The 22,508-nt window shown below is 45.2% G+C and overlaps 3 protein-coding genes across 4 annotated transcripts in view; 1 reads left to right on the top strand and 2 right to left on the bottom strand.

Annotated features, from left to right (window-relative positions):
- Positions 1–68: 68 nt before the first annotated feature.
- Positions 69–10,187, bottom strand: VTI1B (vesicle transport through interaction with t-SNAREs 1B). The gene is made up of 6 exons (XM_080617408.1): positions 10,015–10,187; positions 5,153–5,211; positions 3,759–3,950; positions 2,307–2,480; positions 1,395–1,456; positions 69–335 (listed from the first exon to the last, which is right to left on the bottom strand). Exons 1-6 carry the CDS (start codon positions 10,127–10,129, stop codon positions 239–241), a joined length of 699 nt encoding a protein of 232 aa, XP_080473534.1. The 5' UTR covers positions 10,130–10,187; the 3' UTR covers positions 69–238.
- A 1,285-nt stretch (positions 10,188–11,472) lies between these two features.
- Positions 11,473–18,459, top strand: LOC308221072 (retinol dehydrogenase 12-like; the record flags this gene model as incomplete). Its single annotated transcript, XM_080617923.1, has 7 exons — positions 11,473–11,570; positions 12,298–12,416; positions 13,215–13,370; positions 13,665–13,769; positions 14,175–14,384; positions 14,803–14,992; positions 16,923–18,459. 7 exons carry the CDS (start codon positions 11,473–11,475, stop codon positions 17,023–17,025), a joined length of 981 nt encoding a protein of 326 aa, XP_080474049.1. The 3' UTR covers positions 17,026–18,459.
- An 845-nt stretch (positions 18,460–19,304) lies between these two features.
- The window catches only part of ZFYVE26 (zinc finger FYVE-type containing 26), a 52,085-nt gene continuing 48,881 nt past the window's right edge, over positions 19,305–22,508 (bottom strand). For both annotated transcript variants that reach the window (XM_080617112.1, XM_080617111.1), the window contains exon 42: positions 19,305–21,719. In XM_080617112.1, coding sequence (XP_080473238.1) covers positions 21,510–21,719 — 210 coding nt within the window. In that variant the 3' untranslated portion in view covers positions 19,305–21,509. The remainder of the gene's footprint in view (positions 21,720–22,508) is intronic.

Below are 22,508 nucleotides of genomic sequence, written 5' to 3' on the forward strand. Positions count from 1 at the left end.
TTTATTCATTTAGTTAAGTATATGCAAATTGAGACAATAAAATATTTATTACCTTCTTATTGGTCTTACCAGTAGTTCAAGTCTGTCTCTGCTTTTTACTCCCATTCTCTGTCTTTCTAGTGTCAGTACAGTTTCAGTTGAACAAGTTCACAAGACAGTCAGTCCTCGGACAGTCAAAGGGAACAGACAGCTCAGCTGGTTCCTCAATGGAGGAAGAGCTCATCTCAGTCATGAAGATTCATCTGCTGCGAAAGAACTTGTAGTAGACCAGCCCGCCTAAGATGGCCAGCTCCAGGATGATGATGATGGACAGCAACAACTTATTAGTGGCTATTCTAGAGTTAAAAAATAAAAATACAGAAATCCAAGATAGCTGGTTTTCCCTTGGTTATGGAACCAAATTCTAGATCATTTGATCATCACCTTCCCTGGTTCAGCTAGACCAGAAAGTGCTATTTGGATAGCTCTTAACAAGCGGACAGGGACAAACTCAGTAGTTTCTTACTCATGTTTTCCCTGGAAATTCTACTTAAGTCTTCTATTTCAACAGCAGCAGTTCTGTTCCTCCTGCCCCCCACCCCACATAAACCAGATCATTCTGCTCTGCATGTGCCTACTCATTCACCTAAGCAAAGAGGAAAACATCAGTTGAACTCCTGTGCTAAAAGCTGCATTGTAGTGGGTTTATTTGGAACTGTGTAGCTGAAGTAAAACAATAAAATCTCAAAATAATGTACTTCTACTATTGAAAATTATACAGCTGTCAGAACTTACTTTAGCAATGGGTATGAAGGAAAGAGTGGGTTTTTTGGTGATATTTCCAATGGGTTGGAAATATCTACTGGAAATACAGTCCAAGAACTGGTTTATGAGGATAATTAAACCATGTAGTTAAGAAACTGTAAATGCACTTATGCAGCCAAGGCTTTAGTCATCAAAGCAGTATATGGTCAGGCTCAGTTTCTCATGAGCCAGTATGGCATTCCTATGGGCTAAAGAGATTTGCCTGTGTCATCATTCACTCCTTACTGCTGCAGTGATTTACAGCACAGCTTTTTCTAACCTGAGTAATAAGGATCTAAAGTTACCATTAGCAATTCCCTGTAACTTGCTTATGGCCTCACCACAGTTTATCATGCAGATGGTTTAAAGACCCCATATTATCCCAAACAAGCAGCATAAATTCAGCAGTGTTCTACTACCTGCACTCCTTTACGTAATCGACAGAAAGAAAACAACACAAATGAACATCTGCCCCTGGGCACACATTCTGTTTGCACACTCCCCACAACCTGCCCGCAGTTCCAGCTGACTCTGTTCTCTATTTTTTGTCTGAAAGCAGCAGGCAGCAATGCCACAGCCAAGCGCTGCTCTAAGTCAGCCACAGAACTCACCTCCTGGACATGGAACGTAGAATCTTGCGGCTCTTGCTCAAGTTCTCACTTGTATTCACCAACTAAAAATAAACAAAAGTTACCTGTCAAACAAGTGCACGGCAACTGTAAATCTGCACCTGGAAGTAGCTGGTGCTGAAATGCTGCCCTTAATAATGGGACCGAAGCTAACCAGACATTCTCAAAATTCAGACAACACTGTTCTCTACACAATACAAGCTGGAAGCATTGTCTCCTTTCTCAGGGGGAAATAAGACTTTCATGTGTACTTTCCCTTAGATGCATACAAAGACATAAATGCAATTTAGGGTCACTTTCTGCCCTTTTAAGTAAGTTCATCTACAAACAACAGGAAGTTGGCTGGAAAGCTGCTTTCATTGGATTTCATTTCATTATTGTAGTTGTTGACATCAGGAGAAAACAATACTGTGGTGCTCTCCCTTGTATGTATCTGGAACCTTCTGAAACACTGTTCAATTTCTAGGAAAGAATGAACCACGCTGTCTAAGACCTAGCAGCTGTGAGCTCTGAACTGTTAGTAAATAATCCATTTCAGCTTTGTAATGTTCAGAAATGAACTGTCAGGTATTTCTCAGTCAGCTATGAAGAAGCACATAACTAAGTAAAGTTACAGACAACTAAAAAAGCTGTTGTCTCACAAAGAGTCTGGATTCATGAGGCATGGCCCCTGGAGGTCTCCGGGTAAGATTTCGCTATGGCCACCATCGTGTTTTGGGCCCTTCTACAGTGACTATTTTTCTTTTATAGGCACAGCACAGAAAGCTGGCAGACAGATTTGGTCTGTAGAAACATCAGTTGGATTACCACTGCTACGGAGGTCTTCAAGGGTGATGACTGGCACATGGTTCCCACTATAATATTGGGTACAAAGCCCACGGTTTCTCTGCTTACTCTGCTCCTGGTACGTTCCAGTTGCTCCCGCTGCTCCCCAAGTTCTTCAATTATATCAGTACCAATTTGATCTGTTTCAGCAGCAATTCGGTGTGAGCGCTCAATGCTCTGACTGGCCCGGTTCAGGCTGTCTGTTCCCTGGAGCAGCAGCACTCTCTGTGACTGCAGATTAGTCTGAAAAACAACGTATGCTTAACTTGAGCACAAAGACAGAGGCATTAGGCTTCTGACATATTAAGAAGTTAGGATTTGACTCCTTAGGCCATCCGTTTGTGTTAGCTGTATGTGCTTCTGATGTTAACTCAGGTAGCTCAGTTGATTTTGAAAGAGTTCTTGTGCACGTTCTAAGATTATGGTAAATCTGGTAAACCTTGAAAAATTGCCTTTGCAACTATTTACTTTTCCGTCAAAGAACATTTACATGAAAATAGTATCTTTGCTTTCCAGATGTTAACTTTCCTTCCATTCATATCTAAATTCAGCCTTATTTGTGACTGACTGAGTTAGTTGCCCAGGAGATCATTAAGAGTTCACAGTCAAAAGGATTAGGAACAAACAGTATTAACAGATGGACTGCTAAGTAACAAAGATCCTCTTCTTGTGCTAGCAGCCTTAGCTAGAGCATAAGAAATGTTTGCTGACCTCGGGGCCAAAAGGTAGCTCAAAATAAAGCATTTGCTTAAGCTTCAGAAAGTCTAAACTACCACTCTGCTCTCAGGTTTTAGAGGAACCAAAAACCAAGGTACTGCAGAACTAGGTACCAAGGAGAGAACTTCCTTATCTAAGGCAGGCGAAAAAGATGCCCACCTTCACAAACTTGCTGTACAGGTGACACCACTCTGATGATAAAAGTCAATTCAGTCTCACTAGCTCAGACATATCTAAGAATACCTGGTACACAAATAAATTGATTTATTTCTTGCACTGTAGCAACATATCCATAGGGAAAAAAAGTGCTAGAGCATGACTTCTTATATGCTTATATGCTCTTGGAATTATTTACACTGAGATTACTTAAAAGAGAAATCTACCAGAGAACCCATACCGTGCATGATTCACACACTTGGCTAGTTTTGGAGACTAAAAGTAGATTAGTTCAACTTTCTTCTGAGTCCGTGGCATCACTTCCCACTATTCTAGGGAAATGATTAAATGAAGCATTTCAGTACACAATATTATGTAAGTTACTAACCGCATGGCATTCAAGGAGCTCCATTTTGATTCTACTCCTATCTTTGTTTTAGAACAGAAAATCTCTCCTTTTGAGTTCCAGGTGTTCTTTCTCCTCCCCGAGATATTCATGTTATGTGCAGAGACTTATGCAGGGAGTTAATACAAGCACATAAACTAAGTAGACTGAAGCATAAACACTCTAAATGATGTATCTGGAACATTATTTTTTTTTTTTTACAAGCACAGCAATGTTAAGTAAAATTTCTATGTAATTCTCACACTCTGTTCATTTTCTGTGGAGAAGATTCCGTATCTCATATCGCCCTGACTTCCAGGGCCCAGTCCCAAATCTGTGCTTCTCATCTCTCTCTGGAACATGGATAGGTCTCTCCTGTACGCCCGGATTTTGCTCATCATTTGGTTGCGGAATGGCAGAGGAGCAAACTTCAGCTCTTCCTCCATTTCCCGTAGCTGTAACAGAAGAAAATGTGTTCAGTTTTTAAAGCACCAAATCTATTCTTCACAGCAGCGATCCTCAAAACTCACCATCAGGTGAAGGGATTCACATGTTTTTATGTGATTGGGCAAGGGGGATTAACCCCAAACCCATATATACCCCTCATCTAGTATCAAGTACACCAATGTCTCTGCCCAGCACTGTTCAGCCCACATGGATTTTCTGATACACAATGCTTCAAATTTAAAAAAAAAAATTGCCAGGCTCAAATGTGTGATTTCTACCTGAAAAGTCACTCTATAACTTCAGAATTTCCAGTTCTCATTTTCATATAGTTTATGCATCTACAGAATGGGTATTAGTTTCTCACTGTATCTATGCAGTAGAGATCTATTACTGCACAGGCAGGCATGGTACTAAATTCACACTCAATCTCCGGCCTGGCAATGGGAGTTGGGATTTGTAAACCCTGGGATTCTGGATGTGTGAATTTTCACATCACCTTTTAGTGACAGTTAAGTCACAAAGTCACAATGGTTAAAGCTGCCCACCAGTACCAGCCCTCACACAGTATGAGCTCAGCATCTTGCACAGCACCTATACAGATGCCTGTCAATAAAACCCAGTAAGTTAAAGCAATAGAGCATCACGTTCAGCTGTGACTCAAAAACTTCCAAACATATTAACATGAAAACAAAGCTTAAACCACAATGTCTTGCTTAAAAAGACAAGTCACATGTTGGGGGTTTTTGTGCCCAAAAAGTCAATATAATAGAGATTTTAAATATTCAAGGTCCCTGATATTAACTCTCAGACTATTATAGAGAGATCAAATGGGTTTATACCAACATGAAGAAAGACAGAAAGGAAAAAAAAAAAAAGAAGGCATCAGATTCTCTACATGCCCCCCTCCAATCTCTACCAATTTTAATTCCATCTCTGTCACTCTCCTTTGTTCAACAAAGGGAAGGTTATATCCAAACCGAGCACTGAAAGAAAGGCATGTAAGAATATTTGTATCTATCAATATACAGATATAGACAACTGCCTTGACAAACACAGACACACCTATAAGATCAATGAATCAAGCATTAAAATTACAACATCCGCTGTTATAACAGGATCCATAAAGAAAGTAAAATCTAGAAGTAGCGTCCTTTGTAAGGCGGCAACATTTCAGTGGTCAGGAAGGGCAGGAGCCTCAACTGGTGTTTACCGTTTCATTTGCTTCACGCTGTTTCTCATCAAACTCTCGAACCAGTTTTTTCTTCTCCTCTGTGAAGGAAAAAGTAGCATGTCAGAGAAATGACAACAGAGCTCCAACTCAATCCACTGCAGACAAGGAAGCTGCCACACACAGCTGATTACAGAGATCTCAGGTCAAAATTTACCTCAAACAGGAACAGCCTGTTCTTATGACAACTTTCCAGCACGGAGTGGGGGAAGAAAGCAGAAACCTCTCTTGCAAACACTGACCACTACACAAAAGTAATTTTTCAAACCTGAAATATTTTCTTGAGCTATTGCCCTCCAATCTCCACTGGCAGAATTGCAGGTTGAAAAACATGAAAACATCATTGCAGTAAAAACCCAACTTGACAATACCCTTTTTTAAATATGCCCTCTGCAAAAAGAAAAAACAAAACGGTTTTTAAACCACTGAGCTCCCAACGGAGAACAGGGAAAGAACCTGATGTGATCAAAAACATTTTTACACAGCTCCTCTCTCATCCATGACAAGCTGTAGCTTTCCTATTCAGTTCAAATTCTTAAGCCCTAGAATTTGAACTGGGAAGTTCAGGCAGAATTAACAATAAACTATGCTCTCCAGGAGTGCACAGAACACTTGCAGACTAAGCTACATTGTGCCTGTTAGTATATCACACACTAACTGGCATCAGGAAATGCAGTTTCACATCTCAGCCTGTTCCTAAAACAGTCTCCTCAACTTCTCCCATGATTTACCACCATATACATCTGTGCCAACACTATTACTTTTGTAGCTGGGTTGCATGTGAAATCATGGGCCTGAACTGCAGGAAAACAGCCTTCAGAAGTCAGTATTTTGTTTCAAACAGGTAATTTCACTAACCCGTTTTAAGTAGCGCCCTCTCAAAACTGCTGCCTCGAACCCCGGGGCAGGAGTGAAAAAGCAGCATTTTACCTCCTTTGTGTCCCCCAGGCGGCTTAAGAACAAAGTGCACTCACCAGCCAAAGAAACGGTAGTTGACAAAAGTCAAGTGGCAATGGCTTGAGACATTTTCGGCTAAATGCTAACAAGAGATCCGGCAATGTGGCTTGAAAGCGTTACACTGGGTCTGGCCTAACAGAAATGCCAGAAAGCATTGAGCAGTTTAATTCATATCAATACGGATTAAACTGTGACACAAAGTACATTGAGAGAACTTTTTTAATGCAGTAGAAGTAAAAGGGACCTAAGCCACAATAACATCACCCACATGCTCACCAACATTTGATTTATTTCTATTCAATTAGAAAGAGTTAGAAACAACTGAAAAATATGGCTAAATGAATTAACTTAGAGGAAATTATATTTGGAACTGATCCTGTTTGAAATGCCTTCTTACAAACTTGGCAGAGAAAAAAAAAAAAAAAAAGAATGTATCTAGAGCTAGGAATTTTTTATCTTGCTTATATGGAGCAAAAGAGCGTTTCCAAATCTCTGCCCTCAAAGATGTCCCAAGGTCTACAGCAGATTCTGTCTCCTCTCAAGTCTGGGAGAGTACCAATCACCTTAAAAGAGTATGCAAAGTATCTTTCATTACCTCCTGAAGTTTTCAGGATTAGGTAACTTGAAAAATTAATCCTTCCCCATAAGTACAAGCAGCAAACAAAGCAAATCAGGCGAGTGTAACACCTCCACCAGACAGATTCCTGACTTATCTTGAACTATCCTAGAAATACTTTCCAAAAATATTACCAGATTTTTGCGACAACAAATTTAAAGACCAGAACAATCATGTTAAGGTGTCACAGCATGTCTGAAAAGTCAGTTTGGAATTATTTGTCATGTTAGGAAAACAAAATATAGACTCTTAGAATCATAGAATAGCTAGGGTTGGAAAGGACCTTAAGATCATCTAGTTCCAACCCCCCTGCCATGGGCAGGGACACCTCACGCTAAACCATGCCACCCAAGGCTCTGTTCAACCCAGCCCTGAACACTGCCAGGGATGGAGCATTCACAACCTCCCTGGGCAACCCATTCCAGTGCCTCACCACCCTAACAGTAAAGAACTTCTTCCTTATATCCAATCTAAACTTCCCCTGTTTAAGTTTGAACCCATTACTCCTTGTCCTATCTCTACAGTTCTTAATGAAGAGTCCCTCCCCAGCATCCTTATAGGCCCCCTTCAGATACTGGAAGGCCAGCAGCCTCCACGCAGCCTTCTCTTCTCCAGGCTGAACAGCCCCAACTTTTTCAGCCTGTCTTCATATGGGAGGTGCTCCAGTCCCCTGATCATGCTCGTGGCCCTCCTCTGGACTTGTTCCAACAGTTCCATGTCCTTTTTATGTTGAGGACACCAGAACTGCACACAATACTCCACGTGAGGTCTCACGAGAGCAGAGTAGAGGGGCAGGATCACCTGCTTTGACCTGCTGGTCACGCTCCTCTTGATGCAGCCCAGGATACGGTTGGCTTTCTGGGCTGCAAGCACACACTGAAGCCAGTTCATGTTCATTTTTTCTCATCGACCAACACCCTCAAGTCCTTCTCTGCAGGGCTGCTCTGAATCTCTTCTCTGCCCAGTCTGTAGATGTGCCTGGGATTGCTCCAACCCAGGTGTAGGACCTTGCACTTGGCATGGTTAAACTCCATAAGGTTGGCATCAGCCCACCTCACAAGCGTGTCAAGGTCCCTCTGGATGGCATCCCTTCCCTCCGGCGTATCAACTGAACCACACAGCTTGGTGTCATCGGCAAACTTGCTGAGAGCGCACTCGATCCCACTGTACAGGTCACCAACAAAGACACTGAACAAGATCGATCTCAACACCAATCCCTGAGGGACACCACTCGTTACTGGTCTCAAACTGGACATTGAGCCATTGACCACAACTCTTTACGTGCGGCCATCCAGCCAGTTCTTAATCCACTGAGTGGTCCACCTATCAAATTGATGTATTTCCAATTTAGAGACAAGGATGTCATGTGGGACAGTGTCGAACGCTCTGCACAAATCCAGGCAGATGACATCAAATGCCCTACCCCTGTCCATCAGTTCCATAGCCCCATCATAGAAGGCCACCAAATTGGTCAGGCAGGATTTCGCCTTAGTGAAGCCATGCTGGCTGTCACCAACCACCTCGTTGTTTTTCATGTGCCTTAGCATGCCTTCCAGGAGAACCTGCTCCAAGATTTTGCCAGGCACAGAGGTGAGACTGACTGGTCTGTAATTTCCCAGGTCATTCATTTTCCCCTTCTTGAAAATGGGGGTTATATTACCCTTTTTCCAGTTGTCAGGAACTTCACCTGACTGCCATGATTAAATACCTACAAGCATTAAAATATTAAAGCATTAAAATATCTACAAGCATTGTAAAATTGCTGCCTGTAACTACCCCATTTAAGCCCATTGCTCAGAATTCATTGCTCAAGACTTCTCAGCTTCATGGAGTCCTGACAAAACTTTCCTTCACTAAGAAACTGACCATTCTCCACTCTGCAAGGAAACAAGGATTACCTACAAGAAAGGGTATTTCTTCTTTTAAGCGAAAGCTTTCAAAGTTGTCATTTGCAGGTTTGAACATCCTTCTTGTACCAAGCTTTCCGGACATGCTGACGAAGTGGGCTGTGATCCAGAATTTAACTCATGATTAACCGGAAAGCCAGGTAATAAATGGAGCATTAAGCTTTTTGAAGCCTGTGTTATCTGCCACAGGCCAGCATATCCTGAACAAGCCATTTCTATGATTTTACACCTAAATATATAAAATTGATCAGTTATGGAAGAATGACAAGACAAGGTGCAGAAGACGGCTGAGAGCCCCTACTCATTCTTGTGGTACAAGCCCCAAGCTTAGCTACAGTGGCTCACGATAACACTGTATCACATTTCTCATATGAAGAAAGTAGATTTGGTGACATTGGCAAAATTCTCCTTGTCAGATGACTTCCCTTTCCGTTTCTCAGAATACTGCCAATATCAAGAACTTAATTGGAAGCACAATGCCCAGTCCTACAGGTAAGTGTTCTGTCCCTGTTTTACCTGCTGCATGGTATAAAGAATACCCGTAAAATCAGGGTTTGCTTCTAATATAACTTTGTGTAGCTTGACAGATAGTTTTTTCTAATCTGTGAGTAGGTAGTGCACAAACCAGACTTTTAAAATGGCAATTTAAAATACAAATCTTATCCACGGAGTCTACAAATGGTTGTGATGATAAAAACTGCTTTTAATTCTGCTGGTGAGATCTTAAAGAAGAGTCCAACAGCGACCAACCAAAACACTGCAATTTAGGCAGCTCACCTAGAAACAGCATGAAGTGACAGCCAAATAACTTCTCCTCAGAGCTGAGGTTGAAGCTGAACATCCAGCATTGAAATTTGCGAAACAAGAGGAGCAGCTCCAGAGAAGTAAAGCAGCACACCTGCCTCTCTACTTTCTTACCTGGGGCTTTGCATGACCATGCCTAATACTTAAGAGCAAAGCTACCAGAATCTAACATCAAATGAAAAATAACACACAAGGAACCCAGCCGCAGCAAAACCACCTGCCCCTGCCAAAGACACACTGAATTCCTGCAACTGCCTTGGCAAACTCCCCCCCTCTCCCACATTTCTCACAGGGACTTTGCCCTCTCGGCTGTAAAACCGAGATTATCCATGGGGAAACATCCCAAACGCTCCTGCAATGGCCTTGCCACCAGCCCCAGCTACCGGTGGGGCAGCCCACGGGGAAGTGCCAGCCAGGGAGCAAAGACGGGAAGCGCTCCCAGACCCTGCCGCTGCCGGACCCCAGCAACAGGGAGGGAGACAGCGGCCGGTCCGGTCCCCGCGCCACCGCACCCGGTAGAGCCCAGCCCGCCGCATGTCCCGCTTTTCCCCCTGCCTCACCGGCCGCGCTGCCCCGCAGCCGCTCGGGGACGCCCCGCAGGTCTCCATGCAACCCCCGGAAGATCTCGTGCAGCCGCTCCAGGTGCTCCGAGGAGCCGGGGCCGCGGCCCGCCATAGCAGACAGCCGCCTCCCAGCCTGCTACCGCTGCTACCACCTCCTACCCCTTCGCATCCCCGCTTCCTCGCGAGGCACTTCCGCCATCGGCGGCAGCGGGGACCTCCCCATGGGCGCCCCGAGCTCCGCCCGACCGCAAAACCGCCATGCGACGCCGTCAGAAGGTTCACAGCCCGCCGCGGCCTCTACCCCGCGGGAGCCGGGAGTTGCAGCACGGCTGTGGGCGACAACGATCACCGACGCCCGAGAGCGCCAGGCGCGGTTCAAGCCTGCCACGAGGAAGGGGCCTCGGGGCTCGCACTGCCTGCTGGGAGTTGTAGTCTCCCCTGGGAGGCGGCGGAGCTCGGGGAGCAGCGCCGCTCAGCACCCCCGGCCTCCTCCTTCTAGTGTTCTCTGGTGACGGTCAGAGCGAGCACGGCTGAGCCTACCGCCGCGCGTCCCCGGCCCTCAATGCGTACTAACGTCTGCATCGTTTCATGCGTTTTGCTAGGGTTAGTGTCACAAAACCCTGCGAGAGGCTATGCAAACCTATGTGGAATGTCCCCCCAGGCCGCTGCCCTCGAGCTTTCTCCTCAGACTTCTCCGCCTATGAACTGGGCAGCGCAATTAGAGCAGCACTCTCGGGTTGTCCCAAGGGTCCTGCGCTGCCCGGGGAAAAAACGCAGCAAGCTCCCAGTGTAGAATCATCGAATAGTTAGGGTTGGAAAGCATCTTAAGATCATCTAGTTCCAACCCCCCTGCCATGGGCAGGGACACCTCACACTGAACCATGTCACCCAAGGCTCTGCACAACCTGGCTTTGAACACCACCAGGGATGGACCATTCACAACTTCCCTGGGCAACCCATTCCAGTGCCTCATCACCCTCACAGTAAAGAATTTCATCCTTAGATCCAATCTAAACTTCCCCTGTTTAAATTTTAACCCGTTACCCCTTGTCCTATCACTACAGTTCCCTAGTGAAGAGTCCATCCCCAGCATCCTTGTAGGGCCCCTTCAGATACTGGAAGACTGCTCGGAGGTCTCCACGCAGCCTTCTCTTCTCCAGGCTGAACAGCCCCAACTTCCTCAGCCTGTCTTCTGTAGAACCGGCTGCCCTCCTCCTCCCGGCGGGGGCACACCCGCGGCAGCCAACGGGAGCCGCCGGGTGTCCAGCGCGAGAAAACCCTGGAGCAGCTGCAACTCTGGGTCAAACAACAACCCACGCCGGGGCCAAGAGGGGCCGTTGCTGAGCTGCTCTGAGGGGCTGCCTGCTGCTGGCGGGGCGGGCCTAAGGGAACAGAGGCGTGGCCGAGGGGACTGGGGCGGGCCCGGGGCTGCCGCCAGCAGCAGCAGCAGTAAGCATGGAGCCGGCTGCGGGGATGCTCACCTGCTGGGGAGTCGCGCTGGGGGCTGCCGTCTCCGTCCCCGTCCTCTTCCTCGTGGCAGCGCCCTACATCAGGTTTGTTTTACAGAGCGCGGCCCTAGCCCTTCGCACTTGTACGGGTAGCCGCGGGCACCGCGCCGCACCGCAGAGCGGTCAGGTTTACCTGCGTGCTTGTGTGATGGGAGTACTAACATGGGACTAACAGGGATCCCGTTTCTGTAGCCCGCGCTGCGGCAGGCGCTATTCACGCGTCCCCAGCTCCAGCACCTCAGTAGCACTAACGCGCTCGCGGCAGGAGCTGGCGCTCGGCTCAGCCCTGCCACCTCCGGCGGCGCCTGCTTCGGCGGCTTCCCGGGCCTCCGAGCAGCCCGAACTCACTCTGGGGCCTGCCTCGGCTCGCGGACCCGGCCGGGTGCGGAGAGAACCGGCCGGGGTGCCGGGGAGCCCGGGGGGTGGAGCCTGCCGTCTGCTCACGGCGGCGCGGCGGAGCCCATTGGGCCCAGGCTCTGGAGTCGGTGGCAGCAGCCAATGGAGCCGTGGCCCCACTTGTCGCCAGGGCGGAGCGGCGGGGTCGGGCCGCGTCACTCCGGTGTTTGTAAAGCAGGGAGGGGGTCGGGGGGCTGGGGGCTAGATCCCGGTAGCCCGGGCACGACACGATCGTGATCGGCTGCTTCAGGTAACGACGCCTGTGGCTTCCCGGTTAATCCTACCGTTGGGGTGAAACGTGAGGCTCTGAGTGCTCATCACTGACCCACGTCCCCTGGTCCCCTCGTCGAGGGGGGGCTGCCGCCCTCTATTGCAGGAGGTATGTCGCCGGGGGACAGTGTAAGTCAACAGCTAAGCTGGACGGGAAGGTGGTGGTAATCACAGGAGCCAACACAGGCATCGGGAAGGAGACTGCCAGAGACCTCGCACGAAGAGGCAAGTCACCAAATAGGCATCCCCGTGCAGCTGACGCCCGTGTGCCTGAGTGTTACTAGTGCCTCTTCCAGATCTAAGGGAGGAGTGTTTTGTGCTAACACTGAAGTGAAATGGAGTCCAAAGTTGCTTCAGACAAGCCCAAATGTTGCTCCTCCAGAGGTTGAGACCATCAAGGTGCAAGTCCCCAGTTCCTTGGCTGTTTTCATTGCTTGAACTCCAAAAATATTCCTTGTGACATGAAAATGCTCTGCACTGCAGATGTTTTGAGAGGACTGGGGAAGATGCCAGTATCACTGTATTCTGTGCATAAGGCTGGGAAATACCCTAGGTCCACTGCTGTGTGCTTTAGTTATTCATGTTTCAAGCTATTTTGGTATACATGCTTTCTGGGTAACTGGTAAGGAGATTAAACTTCCTGTTCATAATCTGTTTAGAAATTGCTCTGGCTGGAATCCAAGTATCTTCTTGTGCTCCTGGCTTGGCATTCCTGTTATAGGGGCAGCTACAACCGTATCATACCAGTGTGGTGGTACTTGCTCCTGATGTGGGAGTGCCTGGGCAGAGGCACTTCAGATGTGCGTTTTCCTGCTCTGAAAACAGCTTTGGGCTGAATGGAAGCTAATAGTATAGTAGAAAAAGCTTTGTCCTTCCCTGCTGCTCCCTTGGCTGATGCCAGTGCCCTAAATAAACAACACAATGTTTGTAAGCACTGTGCATAGCCAGCATATCTTAGCCTCGATCATCCAGTGTGCTCCAGTGATCTCAGCTTCTGTTCCTGTTTTTTTACCTCCCTTGCAGGAGCAAGGGTGATTGTCGCTTGCAGAGACATAAGGAAGGCAGAAGCTGCAGCCAGTGAAATCCGAGCTGAGACAGGGAACCAGGAAGTCATTGTGAAAAAACTGGACTTGGCTGATACAAAATCCATCCGGGAGTTTGCTGAGAAATTTCTAGCAGGTACAGTCTCTAGATCCTTCTCTTCAGTAAGACTATCTTATCAAGGACTGCTGTCTGCTCTTCTAGCAGATGCCAAGTCCCTGACCTATCTCTGTACTGCGTTGGGTACTGCAGTTCACAGCAGAGGCTTGACAGAGGCTATGAGCTAGTTTGTGGTAGGAGACTTCTCATTTTATTGCGGTGCTGTGGTTGCAACTCAAGACAGGCGTGAGGTTTTTTGGCTGACTTGTGTCATCCTCTTGTCTGTCTCTGGTCTCTGTTTCTCTGTTTAAGAATGTCCGTTGTTTCTTGCAGAGGAGAAGGAACTCCATATTCTCATTAACAATGCTGGGGTAATGTTATGCCCTTACTCCAAGACTGCTGATGGCTTTGAGATGCACCTGGGAGTCAATCATCTTGGTAAGGCTGGTGGAGTCATGTTTGCATTCAAGGTCTGTGGCAGAATACCAGAGGAAATTCTGCTTTTACATTTTCTCTTCCTCAACCTTCCTTCTTGGGGAAGGATGGAAGGCCGGAGTCAGAGTTCTGGAGATGCAATGCAATGTATTTGCATGCACCCAGCTTAAGTATCTACACGTTACCTGGGACATTTGAAATGTATGACTGCACCAGCTTTTTGAAGCTGAGGAGCACAACTTAGTGGCCCCAAAAAAGTTTAGCTGTTGATTCAGGGGGGTTGCCTTTTCCCTGGACTTGAAATGAAGGCAGCAGTAAGATATAACATGTAACTAATATGTTGTGAGTACTTTGAAATTCCAGCAGGGGAAAGCTTTAGAGAAGGATGACATTTCCTCTCACCCCTAGGTCATTTTCTCTTGACCTTCCTACTGCTGGAGCGTCTGAAGCAGTCTGCCCCAGCCCGCATAGTGAACGTGTCTTCACTGGCTCATCATGGCGGCCGAATCCGCTTCCATGATCTCCATGGTGAGAAGTGCTACAACCGTGGCCTTGCCTACTGTCACAGCAAACTGGCCAACGTGCTCTTCACCCGGGAGCTGGCGAGGCGGCTGCAAGGCAAGTCCCAAAGGAGAGCAGAGTGTACCTTTGTTCCTTGATAAATGAATGGTTTAAGCCCAGGACAATGAGTCTTGGAAAAGCCCCGCTCTATTCATATGTTAATCCCATGATGGGTGTTCCAAGCTCATATGCCTCAATGCTCACTGTGTCACTGTCTCTTCATGGGTTTCCTAGAGGAGTTCTTGGCTTGGCTACAGCTCAGGTGGTTACCTCCTTTGGAGCCTGTACAACACTACTGCTGGTTTGGTTAAGGGGTCAAATGCATCCATCACATCTACCAAGTAGTAACTACAGAGGACTTTATTTACTCTCCCTGTATCCATGCCTGGACTCCTCCTTTAGGTTGTCTGCAGGTGGAATTGAGGAATATATTACCTTTATATATATATTTTTTTTTTATGGTAATTTGATACAGGCACTAAAGTCACAGCAAACGCTCTCCATCCTGGTTCTGTCCATTCTGAGCTGGTCCGGCATTCATTTGTAATGATGTGGCTGTGGAAGATATTCTCATTCTTCTTGAAGACACCTTGGGAAGGAGCTCAGACCAGTATCTACTGTGCAGTAGCAGAGGAGCTAGACTCTGTGACAGGACAGTATTTCAGGTGGGTGCAAGCTGATGGAGTGATATAGTGTGGAAGGCAACCTATTTGCTGGGGAAAATGAGACTTCATTAAGGAGAGACTGGGTAAAAGGCTGTCTGATAAGACTGAGGGTGACAAATACTAGAGCATTACCCCTTCCTGCTCTGTTGCAGTGGATATCATGTTGGAAGGAATCCCTGACTATATGCAGCTCTACACAACAGCAAGTCTTTTAGTGCTGGGAATATCACTGTACTCAAACTGCAGGAATGGCTGTCACGTGTTCAGGGCTTTAATCCTGATCTGCCTGAGATTTGGGCAAATCACTTTCAGCAGAGCTGTCTAGTTAATGAGGTCACTTGAGTCAATCCTGGGAAAACTGCTTTGGTTCTGTCTGCAGTTGTACCCCACAGAAGGAGCAGAAGGGGCGTGTGCTCCCAGGGCACTGGGTAGGCAGGTGGTGCTGCAGAGCTAGGAGGTAAGATTTTCAGGACTGGCATGTGACAAAATAACTTGATTCTCCAGTGTGACAGACCCATCAGCTGGGAGGAACTCCTGCTGGGACACACGCTCTGTCCTGCAAACTTTCTTATGTAGCTCCCACTACAAACCCTGACTTCCTTGACTTGCTCCAGGACCCTGCATAGTCATGCGTTTTCCCCTCACCAAAACTGCCCAGAGCAGTTCCAAGCCATCATCATCCTAGATTTGAAGACTGCCATTTGAACAGATTTATGTCAGCTTCCCACTGGGTGTACAGCAGTGTAACAATACTGGTTTTGGGGAAATGAATGTGAAAATTTATCTTTTTTTCCCCACTTGGATACTGTTGGAGCCTTCATGTCTGCAGAGCTTTTCTCTTGTGATATGTGACCAGATTAGTCTTTGTAATGGCTTTGTCTGATCTTCACTTGGGAGTTTGTACCATCTTAATCAGACTTGAATATATAAATAGACGTCTTAATCTTTCCTGGATGATTGTCTGTCCCAGGGTATAAATGGATCATTTATGTGCTGGAATACAGAAAGCTTTGGTGGATTTTAAACTCATAAAAGAAAGGAGTTCTGGGCCTGGTGGGAAATAGATACCTTCAACAGTAATTCACAATTCACATTGGACTACCCTAAAATCCTCTTCACTTTCCAGGCAATAGAATATAAAGCACAAGTATAGAAAAGAATTCGCATGCCACAGCAAGACAGGTGGAGTCCACCAGAGTACTTTCAGGAACATCAGAAACTGTGCACTTGGAGCTCTAAAAGCACTAGGCTGGATACAGAGTTTAGAAGATGAAATTTCCCCTGTTCTCTTAAACTCCCATGTTATTGCAGCATCCAGCATTACAGAGGAGAACACATGATCACTGTTCCAGACAGAATGCTGTCTGACTCCAGGAGCTGAAAAGAAAGGAGCCCCAGTTCAGAGGATAATGGAAAAGGGGATAACCATACATGGTTATTGCAGTATTGTTGTTCTGGGGCAGCTTTGCATTTCATGCCACAGCAATATAGTGGGAAAAATAGTTTAGAATGAAGGGCTGTTTGAGTGGGGTGGGTTTTTTGTAGTGTCTGCTAGAAGAGGTGCTCCTGAGAAGGTTGGTTAGCGTTTATAGCCCTTCTTGGTGGTATTAATGAGAATGTACACTGAAGAGTATATAGTAGAGCATATACAGGTTTCTTTAAGAGTTGAGACAACAGACAATATACTTGCCTACCAATTCTTGGTGCCATTAGGAGAGACTTTTCCCTAGCCAATTGGAAAGAAAGCTTTCTCAAGATGGCTTAGCACCAACCCTTGCTCATTTGCTGGACAGCCTCCCACACTTCCTTCAGTTGGTCTTGAAATTAAGCTGATAGAAAGCAACTGCCTTATCTTAACACAGACATTTCAATGTGCTAACATGAATGGAGACCTTTAACTTAATAAAAATAAAACATGTACCTCTTGCAGTGATTGCCAGCCAGCATACGTATCTCCATGGGGTCGGGATGATGAAACAGCAAAGAAGCTCTGGAATGTGAGCTGCCAGCTTCTTGGCATCCACTGGGACTGAGCAGCGCAGACCTCAAGTGTGCACATGGCTGAGGCTGAGTCCAGCCATACTTCTCCTGGGAAGAGCACTGCTGAGAGACCTCAAGACTAGAGCTCCAATACTTCTGCTGCCCTAATGATGGTTGCATGGACACAATCTAATATGAATTTCTGGAGTATTAAACTTCAGGATTGAGATTTATAAGCACCCAGTCCCCTTCCTAGCTGGAGAATTAGAGCACTGACACAGGGAGCAACCTTTGCTCGGTATTTCACACACCAGGCAGAGGCTATTGTCCTCTGGCTTTAGAACAGAAATGGAGGTTTGCAGTCTTAGGTTTAGATTATCAGGTAGTCTAAAGAATTACCTTTATCTCCCCTCCCAATACTAGTAAATTTGTAGGACTCCCAACTTATTATCCATGAGGTTATTTTCAGTTCCTACTATTTGACCTGTCAGAGTGAAAGTACTTTAAGGCATTAGATTTTCTGGCAATTGCATGCAATACAGATGATCTCAAGCATACAGAAATAGGTGCTGGCCTTTTTGGGGCAAGCATTAGGTAAAGTTTGTAAGTGGGGTCCACTGTTTTTCTCAATATTCTCTGCTGGACCCTAGCCACTGAAGTATCTTGGCCCCAACTGCATACCAATGGCAGTAAGGTAACAGAGGGTTGGCATATCTTTTGAGAACCCAGGTCTCAGTGCAGGTGACTGGGAGGTTAAAAGCTGCAAGAGTGCTGCAGTTGTGCATAGGCAGGTTATCATACTAAAAGAGATTAACACCTCTCTTGTGAAGCACGTGAGATGTGAGCAAAAACAGTGTAAAAGTTGTCATGGTAAACCCCCCAGCTGCACTTTAGATGACTTTAGAACCTATAAAGGAGAGCAGAATGAGTAACATCTCACCTGTGTTAAAAATACTGAAACTACTTCAGCTAAGACTTTAGCTTTACATGACAGCAAACTACCTACAGCTGAATAGCTGAAGCAGAGGTCAAGACTAGCTTGATAGAGGTCAAGTTAGCTACAGGTCAGGAAAGTAAGACTTGCACAGAAATCCTTACATTTGTCTACCCAGCCATTACTGGCTGTGGCTGGCCAAGGCTGCCAGTCAGGCCCTGCAGTACGGTGCAGCTTGCACTTCCAAAAGGCAGCTGTCAATCCATGCAGTAATGGGACTGCTCCCTTGAAACTCTAGTGCTACTTTGATGCTAGAGTGTGATTCATCATCAGATTGTTTCTGAAAGAGTTAAGCAGTTAGAAAACAAGTGCCACAGCTCATAGGAGTATCTTCTGCTTCTGGAAAAAAAAAACAACTGCAGCTTGGAAGTGTTTGGACTTGCACATGAGCATGTCACCGTGACCAACTGCCAATTTTGGGGAACAAATGCTAATTCTATGATTAATTCTTTCTGCCTGGATGCCATCTATGCAGAACAGTCCTGTGCTACCTCTGAGCAATACTAAATAAAGCCATTTTCCTTTTACAATAGAAAACTCTGTCTTCCTTCAGAAATGTTGAATCAGTTTACATGGTGTTGCTGTTATCTGCATCTGCCTTACTAATGTAGAGAACTCTATTTAGGCAACATTTTAAAGTCCCCTTGTGCTTCTCCCTGTCACTCTACTTTTTGTCCATTCTTTTTAGGCTTATCTCCAATAGGCATATATTTTAGGCATATCTCCAATATGAAGCTAAATCCACAACTATAGTGTAGCAGTAGAATGCTACTCAGCATTGCAGGCTTGGTGTGTTTTCTCTGTGTCTATGATCTTCAAAGTGGCTTTCAGGAGCAGAAGAAACCATTCTAGAAAAACAGGCAGAAAGGCTCTAGGCTGAAATACTTTGCCCTTGTGGGTCAGTGCTCTTCTCAAAGAAATTTGACTGTAGATTTTATATAAGGCACATGACTACACGTTTCTAGAGACACACCCCTGCTCTTTTTGACCTTGGGGAAGTCACACTTTCTTCTAAGCTGATCCGTAAAATGGGGGAACTAAAGCTCATTTAGCTGTCTCAAATGGAGGCTTGCAGGGGAGAGTTTAACTTTCAAAGCTCTTTAAAGAGGATTACTGGTTTGTGAGAGTACACATATGGGGCCGAGCTAGCTACTGGGAGAGCTTCTAAAGATGTGGTATTCCAATTGATCTAAATGTTGAGAACACTGAGGCAGAGAGATTTTGCATGTCAGAACAATTCTTCCCCTTCAAATTACTCTGCTAAGCACAGCCAAAACAAAATACAGATCTAGAAAAGAAATCCACAGGTTATGCTGAGATAAAAAAGCAAACAGCAGATATGTGAACAGTCATAATACTTTATTCTCTTTTTTTCATTGTAAACAAACCTTGGTCATTAATAGAGAAGTTCTTATTAACTGGCAGTACTCAATCCCTTTTAAGATGCTCAAAAATTCAAAGCCCCTTGTTAATTGCACTAGTTGTGACACAAGGCAGTTAGTCAGGATCAAAATTCCAGTTCTGCTGGTAAAAGAAAGATCTCTAGATTCCAAGTTAGGAAAATCAAATTACAACAAATGCTCTATAAAGTGCATAAGGTACAGTGCAAAGAGGTCAGCAGGAAAGGCAGGTACAGAACTGACTGGTCTGCATGACAAACCCCACTCTGCTCGACAGAGCTGAAGAAACACTAGCAAAACGCTAGGCATTGCATCAATGCTGATCTGGATACCACAAACAGTAAAACCTCTGCATAATTAGAGATCTGGAAATGACTGAAGACATGGACAGTGCCAGGCTTTAGGAATAGCCTAATGACTGTAATCTGAAGGAAAGCTAGGTCAGCCTGGTCAAGAAACAAAAGCTTTCATTAGTACTGCTCACTAATGAGATAACACAAATCTGTGGTCAGGAGATTCTGAATGCTAACTGTGGTCATTCCAACTGCTTTGTCAGAGACATTTCTAGCCCTGCTCTAGTGAGCAGAGCACCTCTAAGAGAGGTGTTTGCATCAGTGGGGTGCTGCTCATGAAACAGTAAAGGAGGTGCTGGCCAAGTCCTTTCTGAACCCATGGAAGCCCGTTCTATCACTACAGTGAGCTTGGGGTAGTGCAAAACTTTATTTGACAGTTATGTATTTGACAGTTTATGTACTAAAACTATTAATAGTTATATTACACTTCAGAAAACCTGTTGTTTCTTCTTTTGTTAAAAAGTTTAGTTTACTTCCAAAGTGAACTAGTTTTCCTACTTCTTGTGGTGAAGTACATGTAAACAGCAAGCACAAACTCTTGTTGAGTACCTTGCTTTGTTCTGTTTCTTCCAGAAGGTCCTACTACTGTCTACCATTCTCATGTCCCAGTCACAGTTGCAGAGAAGCAGCTGCTTTTTTCAGCATCCTTGAACACAGCCATTACACAAAGATTCCTGCTTTTTTCATAAATCTGAGTTAACCTAACACTTCCAGAGCAAAGCCTGTCAATATAGTCTATACAGTATGTCAAGTTAATAAAAATTCAGTCTGGTGTTCAATTATACCTGACAGTGACAGAGTTTTCTGGTAAGAAACAAATCCCTGTGTGACAGGCATACAGATGGCCTGTTGAATTCTACCACAGCTTGCTTTATCTGTATTTTCTCCTATACCTGATGAAAAACTGTGGAAGTTTACTGGCAACTGTTCAGTGATAAAGCTGCATTGCAACAGTTTATTTGATATTACCATAGCAAAGAAAGAGGTGCATGATTTTTCAACTATTTCAAAGTATTATTTTCCCTTTGTACTCCCGTTACATGATATGTCCTTTATAACTTCATTCATCTAATAAGGGCTCAAGTACCATATGTATGGCATACATCAGACAGTGTGACTGGTAAGTAGAAACCCACCATGGAGAATCACTTCCTACCTTTTCAAGAGAACTAAAGAAACTGGGCACGCTGTACTAGTGGGAGGGGAGAAGAAAAAAAGGGAAGAAGAAGTTAAAAAAAAAAAAAGGACTAGCAATGGTTTGTAGAAGAGGCTTCAACAAAATCTCTGAATTTCAGTCTTTGTAAAAGAGGATGTCTCCAATCTCGAAAAAGCTTACAGGAAACCCATAATCACAAGAAGTTTTATACTCCAGGCTACATTGAGTTGATGAGATTTTACTGTCCTCTCTATTTAGGATTTCTGGATCAAAAATAAAAAATATGTACTAAAGTTCAGTGCCTTAAAAAAAAAAAAAAGTCCCAACAAAACCTCCTCCCTCCCAACCCAGAAAGAGAAGCACTCACCTAAATTCTTGCTTGTTCACTTTGAAACTGCCCCCTTCCCCCAGAAAAAAGATAGTCAAAAAACACCTTGAGGTAGTGACTGCCAAAATACAGGACTGGCACTTGTAATTTAGTTCCCTTCCTTTCACCAGAGGCACATTAGCAGCATCCATTTGCCACCAACATCAGTCAAGAGATTTCCATGTTACCAAGAGACTGCTGAGCCACATGCCTTTAAGCCGTCCTGAAGCCTTGCCTCTCTGTATGGTGGTGAATGTCAATTACATATTACTTCCTAGTGCCCTGGGGAAGCCGATTTCTGGTTTTGGGCTGGTGTGCCAGGAGCCACTGGGTACAGATAGCCTTCACAATGTCATCTCTGCTGCTCTCAGCTAGCTGTTGCACATGTTGCACTAGCTGCACTGCTCTGGTCTTTTCCTGCCTCACCGAGACAAGGTAGGCAGAACGTAACTTGTTGCACATCACATAGGCCTGGATCTGAAGCAGAAGAGGCAATCAGAATTCGGTTAGAAAGCTGCAGTAAACTAACAGCATAAGGTTCAACAACATTCACTGAAAATACATAGTTCAAAAGCATGTTGTACAAGGTAGTAGCAGCTTATTATGAAGTGTAATATTGCATGGATCAGATCGCAGTGTAAAAGATGGATAGACAGCTGTATTTAATTGTTGTGGAAACCCCTTTTACTGTATCATCATGTAATTAGAATCAGCGATCCTATTTTGTGCATGAATTACCATGCCCTCATAGTGAGTTTGTCAGTTGGAGCAGACCAGAGGACAGTCACAAATCTCAAGATTTTATTCCCAGCTAGGTCACACAGGATCTACAACAAGCCCCAAACGCTGAGCCACAGCCTCTTCCTCTATAAACATGCACCTGCAGTTCACAAATTTATTTGTGACTCTCCAGAGGCTTGGCTGGCTGGTATGAAAGCTAACAAAAAAACAAAGTAGTTTAACCCTTGCTTCCTCTAAGAAAAGAAGTATATCAGAATTTGAGAAGTTTTATTATTTAACTCTTGATCACAATAGAAATAGTATACTCCTGAAACAGTAGGCTGAAATGGTCATCTTGGAGGTATGTTGATCCTCGTTAGCTGTCTGCCATTACTAGAAACTTACTTTGCCACCTGAGACATTGGATAACAAAACCACAAACTTTCATCTCACAGCTCTACAATCACAAACACCACAGCCCTGAGGAATTCACTGCGGTTTTTACAATCTAGGAAGTGACCTTCAAATCTTTGGCTTGAATGAGGA

Source organism: Psittacula echo (genome assembly GCF_963264785.1).
Source record: "Psittacula echo genome assembly, chromosome: 5".
NCBI classification, from domain to species: Eukaryota; Metazoa; Chordata; class Aves; order Psittaciformes; family Psittacidae; genus Psittacula; species Psittacula echo.

Excerpts from the sequence above, each read along its gene's own strand:
- VTI1B (XM_080617408.1), bottom strand. The coding sequence starts at position 10,129 with ATGGCGGGCCGCGGCCCCGGCTCCTCGGAGCACCTGGAGCGGCTGCAC. Across the intron at positions 3,951-5,152 it reads AGCGTGAAGCAAATGAAACG|CTACGGGAAATGGAGGAAGA; the intron begins GTAAACACCAGT and ends CTTCTGTTACAG. Across the intron at positions 2,481-3,758 it reads CCACAGAAAATGAACAGAGT|ACTAATCTGCAGTCACAGAG; the intron begins GTGAGAATTACA and ends GTTGTTTTTCAG.